The 10141-nt window shown below is 53.8% G+C and overlaps 1 protein-coding gene across 1 annotated transcript; it reads right to left on the bottom strand.

The window, feature by feature from the left end:
• Positions 1-238: 238 nt before the first annotated feature.
• LOC34620677 lies at positions 239-5235 on the bottom strand. Its single transcript, XM_026338043.1, has 14 exons — positions 5102-5235; positions 4786-5009; positions 4456-4565; positions 4075-4198; positions 3545-3588; positions 3221-3325; positions 2665-2716; positions 2396-2515; positions 2027-2182; positions 1717-1830; positions 1092-1220; positions 801-930; positions 531-604; positions 239-357 (listed from the first exon to the last, which is right to left on the bottom strand). Exons 1-14 carry the CDS (start codon positions 5233-5235, stop codon positions 239-241), a joined length of 1635 nt encoding a protein of 544 aa, XP_026193828.1.
• Between the last annotated feature and the right edge of the window lie 4906 nt (positions 5236-10141).

Here is a 10141-nt window from a genome sequence, read left to right as displayed (position 1 = left end):
CCAGAGGTAAGCGACGATGCTGCAAGCCGCGGCAATGGCCAGGAAGCCCCCGGCAAATCCGAAGAGCGTCTGTAGGGAAAAGGATTGGGAGGTGCTGGTGGAGCTGGAGGTGCCATTATTAGTCTGTAGGCCTGCTCCACAAACCCCAGAGCCGCATTCTGAAATCTTTAATTCAAGGCGCTCACGAACCCAGTCAGACAGCAGCAAGAGAAGGCGGGAAAAGCTGGTTTCTTGGGCCTCAAGACACAGGCGCAAAAGCTGGATTACGCCAGCTCGGCTCTGCATCCCAAGAGAGCAGCTCACTCTTGCATGACTCGAGAGCCGCTCCCGCCCCTATGCAAGTCTCGATTCCCACACCTGTGTCAACACAGCCACATCAAACTCTAGAAGGCTGCATGTCTTTGCTAACTAAGCTGTGAGGCACTTTGTATCGCGTAGCAGCCTCTAAAGTCTTTGGTCCGTATGCGGATAGCGTGGTCTGCTTTTAGAAAAAAAACTGCTCAGCTTCATGCTACGGGCTCTGACTGTACTCGGGATCGAGCAAGATCCGCCATTCTTAGCCTCATATACAACGCTCCGTTCGCGTGTGCGGCTTCCAAGACAACTGCACCGAACCAAAGCACACCCGAGAAAGACAAAAATGTGTTTCCGTGCGGCGTCTTCTTGAGTGCGACCCGCTGGCGCTCAGCTTTGGCAGGGAAGGCAGAGAGCGGCAGACGTGAGAGGACTGGAAGCGCGTCGGCTTATGTCAAGCGGATGCTCAATGATGACGGAAAGGGACGGCCTACGCCAAAACGCACTTCCCGTTACACAACCCCCAAGACGCCCAGATGCTGGGAACACAAGGAGTTCCGATGGCTCCCACGAAAATGTCTCCGCCACCAATGCCGCGCACAATGGAGAGTCCGTCTGTCAGCTCCACAACCTTGCCTGCGAACATTCAAAAGCGTGGGTCTTCAAACCTCACCCCTCCAAGAAGGCTCCCCCTGCGGGTTCAAGGGACGGACGTTTCGAGCGTTCAGAGCCTTCCAAGCCTTCAAACGCAGCTTTTGGAGAGGCTCTTGCTTCCTCTGGGATGTTGTTAGGCCTACCCCCGGTTAGAGACGCCTTGTCAACTCCCGAGTACATCGTGGGCCCCGCATGGCCGTAGACAAGGACCTCCCCGGAGAGGTAGATGAGCACGAACGCACGGTTGAGCTCAGCTATCGAGGCTACGGGACCTGCAGACATATATCCAGGGTGTATCCGCCAGCTTCCAACGCGTAGGCGACAAGGCGAACGCGCCGTGCAGCGAGCGAGATGGCAGTCGACAGAGGCAGTGGCACCTCAAGAGGAAGAGGCAGGGGCCGAAGGCAGGCGTAGGAGAAAAGAAGCGGCGGCTAACCACAGTGAACCGGAGAACGTGCACCAGATCACACAAAGCTGTGCAGAGCCGGCAGCAGCAGAATGCGAGGTTTTTCACGGGGTACCAAAAAAATGGCCAAAGGAGATAGAATGCAGTAGACAGAAAAGTGTAGCGGCCACGGCACCTACGAACGCATGAATGGGTAATATACATCGTGCAGTCGAGACAAGGGGAACGCCAGCCACGGGCGGCGCTTTTCCCTTGACTGCGCTGCAGTGCCCGCTAGAAAAAGCCTCAAGCCTCCGAAGCCGGACGGCGGGCCTAAAGCAATATAAACGGTGTCCCCTAGAGGAGGAGGCATCGGAGCTGACGTTCGTGTGTGAGTTCAGCGGGAAAATCGCCGCCTCCTGAAGCGGAATCTCCCCAAACTTCGACCATATTGTCTGTGTTGACGACAAGAAAAGCCCCTGAGGTGGCGTGCAGACCTGCAAATAGCCCCAACTCCACAGATAAGCAGCGCGCCTCTTTCTCTCTCTCTCTCTCTCTTTCACGAGCGCGCCACAGGTGATTATCCCCAGCACGCAACTGCGAGGGTGCTTAAAGCCGGCACAGCTCTCCGAGTCAGACCCCGCGGCGCAAGCAGCCTCCGCCTCTAAGAAACGGCCAGGTGATAGTCCTTACTTTTGACGCCGTTTCTGACAGCAGAAGCAATACCTTTAGGCAGGGTCGCCCCTGCTTCGAGGTCTCCCCAAGCCACCAGCTCCCACAGGCCTGGGGAATCCTCAGTCTCTCCGCGCTGCCTCGCCGCCACAGCCGCTCTCTCATTGAAACGAACCACTGCAGGAAAAACGCGCAACCGCCTTGCGACGGAGCCAGCCTCTTTAGAGCCCGCTGCTCCACGCGACATGCACCGAGAAGTCCTCTGCAGAGAGGGCTGTCATGCGCAAAGCGCGTTTGGCGCCGCCCGAACTCGGCACCAGTCTCTCTCGAGCTTTACAGCGTAGAGTCTGTCTGATACACGGGGGGAAGGGGTTAGTGCAGCAATCACACTTTTGACACCCGTTGTCAGCTGCGGCTTCACCGCCTTGAAGGACACGCTGTTCGAGCCGGAAAAGCCCTCGGTGCAAACAGGAAGTGTACTAGCGCTAGATCCCCACACCGCCAGCTCGCCTGCAACAACCCCAAGCGCCACTCCGCCAAAGGCCAACATAGACAGTTCAGCGCAAACAGCTTTTAAGAGCACCACGCTCTTGGTACAACTCCATGAAGGCATGCCTCAGAACCCAGCCCCCCACAAAGCCCCAAACTTCGTGGCGTGCCTGTGCTGGAAATGGCTGCAAAACAGCTCCTCTCAGCCCAAATCGACTCCGCCTTGAAAAGCACACATACACAGATACACATACATACACATACATTCACATACACAGATACACATACATACACATACATATACATACACAGATACACATACATACACAGATACACAGATACACATACATATACATACACATACATTCACATACACAGATACACATACATATACATACACATATATACATCCATACACATACATTCACACACATACCTAAACATACACACATCATCATACATACATACATCATCATACACACACATACATACCTAAACATCCATACACATCCATACACATACACACGCCAAACGCATGGCACTGAATTTTCCCTACACACACCATAAAAGCCCCAACTTTAGGACAAACACCGCCTTCGCTTTCTCACTGTCCATTTTGTGATTCTGCAAGAAACAACACGCTTTTGCACCACACTGACCTCGTAAGGTCAGTCACAGGCCCTCAATTCCAAAGCCGTTGCTGGAGGCTCTACCGCATACGCTTACCTTGAATCCCTCGCTGCCAACGCGTGAGGGGATGGACAGGTTCTTGCCCCAAGTATACAAATCCCCTGCACCTGTCATCGCGGCAAACCCCACGTCTGCCGCAACCTGAGGGCAGGCCGGCAAGTACAGAAGCTCTGAGCCTCCAGCATGGGAAAAAGGCCAGTAAGGCGTTCGGCGCATGCTCGATGCTGCTAGCTGCTGCAGCTCCCGCATCCCATACCGCAGAGGCCTTGGAACGGGGTATTCAGTGCCAAACATTACGTCTGCCTCTCCACCATTCCGCAAACTAAGGCGTAATCGCCTGGGGAGCTCGGTGGGACGTACAATTGACATGATGTCGGTGGGCTTGGGACTGGGCAGCTGACCGCCTGTTTTGCACAGCAAAGCATGTGTTTACACGGACATACACAACACGCACATGCATATACACATACTCACACACACAGACACACACAGACACACACAGACACACAGACACACAGACACACACAAACACACCACATATGCACATACCCATACGTGCATGCATGCATACATACACACACACAGATACATGTACAGACAAAGACGCAACCTGTACCGTAGTCTGTAGCGCTTCTTGCATTCCCACCCATTCCCCTTTTCACCCCTAGAATTTCACGTGCCGTGCGGCATGCAACACACGGTACACACGCCGTCGGCGCCTCCAAGAGTGTGGCTGCGTTGATGCATCCGGATGCTGCATCCATCTAGGCGACGTCTCCCACTCTTCAGTACAACGCAACTCGAATCCTCAATCAACCCCGACCCGATCCGTGCAGCCACGCTCGCCCTAAAGAAGATTTTCAGGTTCAGAATTATGGTGGTGCTTTTACCAACGGTAGTGTCTCCCCAGGAGTACATTGATCCGTTTTGGAGGAGAACGGTAAAGGCCCCCGTGGTTGCCAAAATTTTCTTCACGCGCTGTCTGCGGGTGACGTCGAAATGGCTTAGGCCGTTCTGAAGAACACACATGCAGTCCGACGCCTCGAGTGCTGAGGCTTATTGATGCCTGAGAGCCAGAAAAGCCCTCCACTCAGAAAGAAAGCGCACGAGCCGCTCGTTGCCACGCTGTCGCAACAGCGCCTCGAGACGTACAGGCCATGCAGTTAACGCTGCTTAGAAAGAAACTCCTAAGGTGTGCGGGCACGCGCGCGCTCCTACGCTTCAGCAGGAAAGCTTCCCGCCACGGAAAAGGCCAAACAGCAAACTCCCACCTCAGCTTCGTCCGTCATTTTGCCCCCTTGGAGGGGGTCTCCGAAGGCAAGAACCGTTCCATCGGAGAAGAGCAGCGCAAATGCCGTCCCTTTCGGATGACACGAGATGCCTGCGCATACTGCCGAGCCTTACGCCTTCGCTTCTAGACACACAAAGCCGTAACGCACCCTGTGCTTAGCCCCAAAACTAAAGACGGCGGGTGAACCCTCTTGAGATCGAGCATATGAAAGCCTAAGACTTGAGGCTGTGGGATTTGTGGAGGCCTCGCCATGCGATTTCAAGGCTTTCTGGCGAATATCGTGCCGTAAGGATTTGACGCACAAACGCACCTTCTATCATCACTGCAGCAGGCCTGTCTTTTTCCAGTTGGCTATTGAGCTCAGTCAACCCCTCGCATGCGCTTGAGTCCTTGTTGCTGCAGTATACGGCAGCTTTGTACTGCGTGTTCCTCGACTGCGCCAGAAAACCAAGCCTCCATCCGCAGACGTCTACCTTCCTCCCCCCCTTCCCCTCGATCTTTCCACCGCGTGCGCTGCTTGCCCTGCACTGCACCCTCAGCCCAAGGTTGATGGCGACACGCCTCGCAAAGGACAGTACGTCAAAGTCTGCACGGTGTGGCTAAGCTCTGATGCTCAGGGTTCAGACTTCGTCCCTACGGTAAAGCCAGTCGTATAGGCAAAGGCATCGAGGCCACCGCATGCAACGTCCACGCCCTGGGAGACAGCAGTCAATCGACATTTCTCATGGCTGTGCGTCAGCCAGCTGGAAAAGAAGCTCATCTGGCGAGTACTGGCTGTGCGTAAGCTGGCTGTGGCGGCTAATGCTGAGAACTCTAAGCAACTCTATGGGGAAGCACATATTGCAGCCATATTCGGCATTCCAAGAAAGCCCTCCGGCTGAAACGCGAGCAGCAGAACCAGCCTTGAGCGCATCGCTATATGTCGACTGCACATGACCCAGGATCACAGCGGCTTTTACAGAGCGCCCTACCCTAGTGACGTTGGTACCGTCTGTCTCCCTCCAGGTACCCGTCTTCGCTTTGCCAGCATTTAAAAGAGTAGAAGGATTTTCGCTTTTCTGGGGAGTAATCAAGATCGCGACAGATCCCTCTGCAGCAGTTTCAAGCGCAAAGCAGCAAAGTTCTCTTGTACCGATGTGCTGCGGTTGCAGCTCGTGCTGGCTCTTCCTTTCGTGACTGCAAGAGGAGGCAGAGTCAAACCTCACTGGAAGTGAACCAGGCGTTGCTGATGTAGCTATTGTTAGATATCGACATAAAAGTCTTCATCGCGCTGCTGGAAAACGCCTGGCCATCTTTCGACAGCGCTGCCCTACACAAGCAACAAGAGGAACAGAGTCGCCCCAGTCACAGCCGCTGGATGCATCCAACCGAAGCAGCAAAGGTCGGGATTTTTAGAGGCGTGTTGCGTAAAGTTCAGCGAGGAGAGGGGACCCCTCCAACGTCAATACCATTTACAGCATCACCAGCAGCCGCTCTGGGAGCAGCAGACGACGCCTCAGCGCGCGCGGCAGGCAGGAACCGAATGGAAGGCAAACCGCCGTACTGCAGTGTGGAATCCACTGAATCAACGTGCAGCTTGAAGTTTTCAGAGAGGAGGACTCGTGTGGTGTAGTAGCTTTCTGGCCCTCCACTGGCGGCTAATCTGGTGTCGGCGGGAGCTGCATTTGTTTCTGAGGCAGAGGAGACACAGAAAGCAGGAAGGCTGCCTTTTACGGAATTTGAAAGCAGTCAAAATTTGACGAGGGGAGCCGAGGGGGGTGGGTACGCGAGAAAGGAAGGCTCCCTAGTCTATATATAGATTTATACACATGTATGCATGTGTATATACATATAAATATATATATGTATATGTATACGGAAGCGACTTGGGGGAATGTTAGAGGCACCGAGAAAAATTCGGCGGTGTCGCGGGAGCAGCCACCTACCAAGCATTGAATCCCATGTGATGTCGGAGTAGGCAGTAAGCACTCCTGCAGCAGTACTTCCTAGCAATTGCCCTTCAGTCCCAGTCAGCTCGTAGCCTGCAGAAGCACCACATGCCCAAAACTCCGAGTTCTAGCCATTCACTTCTAAGAATGCAGACGCTTGGTGGCAGTTGCGGCTGCCAGTCAATGGCTCTAACTTTTCCTGGAGAGACTTTAGGGCGAACCAAGTGCCCTCCAACGCGTAATAAAGGAGGGGGCAGGCAGGAAGACTAACGGACTGACTCCTCTCCTCTTGTCCCCTCCCGAAACACCCGAAGTGCAAACAGACGCATGGCGCCAGAGAAAAGCACAGGCAGGCAAAATTGAAGGCACAAAGGCGGCAGCAAGCACCCTTACTGGGATTGGTAGCAGCTGAAGAGGTCTAGCACAGAGAGAGACAGAGAAGAAGACGAGAAGCAGAGAGGCCTTGGACGCGTGGTATCTTACATTCGTATTCCCCCTTAAGAACACGCATGGGATTGGAGCTTGTTGGACAAACGTATCCGCACTGTACAGACACCGCAGGCAGCACACGCGAAGCAGCCTAGAACCAGTGCTCCTTCCGCCCTCGCAGAGTCGAATGCACGTTGATTGACTCGGCAGCCTCCGTTCGTCTTCCCCTTCAGTCCGGCTACAATTCTCAGGCCGTCGAAAGCAGCGAAATCGCACTCCGGTACAAGTATTATTACGCAGAAGCAACAACCACCTGCCCACGAGGCACCACCACGCGCTTGCACAGAGGAAACACAACCTCAAGAAGATGATGGCCAGCTGCAATGCTCGAAAAAAGCGGGTGTGGCAATGAAGATGCACATGAGCAGAGAAAGCTAGGCATTTGCAAGGGCTAGAAAGCCACTGCAACCCCTAAGGAGTGAGGCCAGAGGCCTTTGGAAATGGTTGGCATTGGTACGGAGAGATATACACTGACCATTGTAGAGAGATGGCCAGCTAGACACCCAGCGCATTAGCGGGAGGGATGTGGATCAAGAAGCAGACACAAAAGCACAAAAAGAGGGCAACAAATCGGCACCAAGAAACAGGAGGAGGGAGAGGTCCTTTTTCGCGGACTGACTCGAACATAGGCGGCTCCAGAGGAATCCCCCGAAACTTCAGATTCGCTAACAGGGAGAAACCTGCAGGTGTGCTTATCGTTGCCTGGTACATACACACAGCCAAACGCAAGACTAAGCTCTTGGCCACCAGACACCCGAAAGCATGCAATACACAGAGGAGCCAAGAGCGTCTTCTGGATAGACATGTTGTGCGCATGCGTAACTGCAGCTCTGCGACAGCCCCAGCAAACGCTTCTGCGGGAGTGCGTATTGCCTCAATGATTTTTTGAGGGGGAAGAGGGGGGATCGGGAGGACTGGGAGGAATGGGAGGATTGGGAGTCTAAGGATGTTATCACGTGAGTTTCAGTAAAGATATAGCGAAGAAAGGCTTCGTACAGGCGGACGCGAGGGCAGACTTGCAACTCCATACAGAAGAGCAGGCAGTGTGTGCAGACTTCCATTCGGCAGATTTAATGCGAATAAAGTCCTTTTCGCACTTCAGGCCGCCTTCTGAGTTTTCGAATACGCTAAAGGCTGTAGAAACACGCAACGAGACCAGCGCGGCAAAGCGTGCCCGCAACAGCTCTAGAATATCCAGAAGCAGCAATGCCGAAATAAAACGGCCGCGCATGCAGCACAAATACATATCGACGGAAGAGAAGGCTGCTGAACGAATGAATCGAAATGATGCAGTGCCTATCAGCAGCTCAGATTTGCAAGCTGCCTTCGAAGCGCGTATGGGTTTACGTTGAAGGGTTTGGCACTGCAAGGCTGCTCTCTGGAAAGCGAGCAGATTGAGGCACGCGCGTGTTCAGTACCGCGGCAGGAGTTTGTGTAGCAAAAGTTGTGCTTCATCTGTTGTTTTCAGCTTGTCATGCCTTTGGAAAGCTCTAAGCGCCACACCCTGAAATTCTCAGCAGCTTACAGAGAGTGCGGAGTACTTTGGCATCGTCGCTTGTTGCCAGCTGCACTGCAGAAGAATACCCCTCGTCCCCTGCATACACCCCCAGGGGTTCTAAGTCGCTGTCATAGCGACTACTGTGACTACTACTCCCACTGTCGCTGCTGGGAAAGGTGCTCTCCCCAAGGTGTTTATCCACATATTGGACGCGCTTTCGACTCTCAAGGGGCGCTAGTGCAGCAGTAGTTCTAGCCAGCGTGAGCCAAGCGACAAGCCAGGTGTTGAGTGTCATCTTTGGCGAAGGCCTATTGTTGACAGTCGCTGAAAGCCATTGATACCACACGTCAAAGAAGAGCTGCTGCCGCAGCGCAGCCGCGGCAGGAGATTTTTCAATGACTGATACAGCTGGCACCCGAGACAGAGAACGCCTTTGATTCACTGCCGTTATGGCTGCTGTCCCTGTCCAAGATGAAGAGCCTAAGCAGCGCGCTCCAACTCAAACGAGAAGTTTGAACGCTCAGGGTTCGATCCTCAAATTGTAGTCCTGTGCGAAATCCGCTTGGACCAGTCGGCGGTGCCGCTCGCCGTTGCAACTTCTAGAGTATGCTTTCCTTCTGCTTATGCGAATTCAAAAAGCGATGCTGCTGCTGCTCGTGACGATAATGATGATCTGGCTCCGCGCCCGTGAATCATCGTCATCGGATCGGGAGCCGTTGAGGAGGTACCTGAACTGCCAGTGCCAGTGGGTGTAACGCGCTGTCGCACCAGACCAATGACAAGAAAATAAAAAATTTCACACGATTAGGGCAGAATACAGAAATATTCCATAAAAAAGCGGGAATGGCGGGCGCGTCTGTTGGTGGTTGGGGTGCTGTGCAAGGACGTGTATTCATAGCCTGTCAATCGATGGCCAAAGATGAGCTACAAGAACAGCAGCAGCTTCCGAAGTTGTCGCTACAATGGAAAGTACACGAATTTCGTGTCTTAAGAACCAAGTAGCGTAGCTGTGTGATCTAACTCTTTGTATGATTATTTCCGATCATTTGCCGCTTTTCTGTGTGGCTTGCTGCTAACAGCTGCTGCTGCTCCCGCTGCTGGGCAGTGTAAGCAGCAAGCTGATCGCAGCGGCACCAACGGCGAAGGCAGAAATGGCAGCCCCGAGAGTTCCATTAGAATCGATTCCGTAATTTATTGGACTTTTAGCGCTTTCAAAGGCGCTGCATTCATAAATATTTATCCGTATGAGCAGACCAGCGCATGCACCAGCAGCAGCTGGAGCAGCAGCAGTCGCGCGCTGCCACTGCGCAACAGTAGGCTGCTGCTGTGGGGAGCAAAAGCCCCTGGCGTCAGCGGCTGCTCCAGCAGGAACGCGCTCCCAATGATCGCCTTCCTAAAAGGCTCCCCTGAGTAGCAGAACTAAATTATATTCGCCTTTTGCCCCCCTAAGCTGTCGCTACACGGGAACTTCCGGGGTGTCTGAAGAGCAGGCAAAATGGTAGGGGGCCCGTGGAGTTCTTCCCTGTCCTCTCTCTCGCTCTCTCTCTCTTTCTCTGTTTGTTTGCGTTTCGCTCTACCTTTTGTCTGCACTTCATTCGCATCGAGTTTCTGAACTTTCGTTCTGCCTGCCTGCTGGTTCGACGCGCTGCTGGTGGTGCTCCTGTCGCTGCCGTCGTGCTAGGGGCCGGCACGAGCCGCCCGCCCGCGGTGGGATCCTTCCCCCCACGCTGCATGCAGCAAAATGTATTCTC

Source organism: Cyclospora cayetanensis, unplaced genomic scaffold (assembly GCF_002999335.1).
Source record: "Cyclospora cayetanensis isolate NF1_C8 unplaced genomic scaffold, CcayRef3 CcayRef3_contig_221, whole genome shotgun sequence".
In the NCBI taxonomy this organism is placed as follows: Eukaryota; Apicomplexa; class Conoidasida; order Eucoccidiorida; family Eimeriidae; genus Cyclospora; species Cyclospora cayetanensis.
The sequence above is the reverse complement of the archived record's forward strand: the minus strand, read 5'-3'. Positions and strand labels throughout refer to the sequence as shown.

Bases quoted from the DNA above. Each gene is read 5' to 3' on its own strand.
- LOC34620677 (XM_026338043.1), bottom strand. From the start codon at position 5,235: ATGAGCTTCTTTTCCAGCTGGCTGACGCACAGCCATGAGAAATGTCGA. The intron at 3,326-3,544 runs GTACGTCCCACC...GCCTGCCCTCAG, and splicing joins CCACCGACATCATGTCAATT to GTTGCGGCAGACGTGGGGTT. The intron at 2,717-3,220 runs GTAAGCGTATGC...GTGCTTTTCAAG, and splicing joins TTGGCAGCGAGGGATTCAAG to GCGGAGTCGATTTGGGCTGA.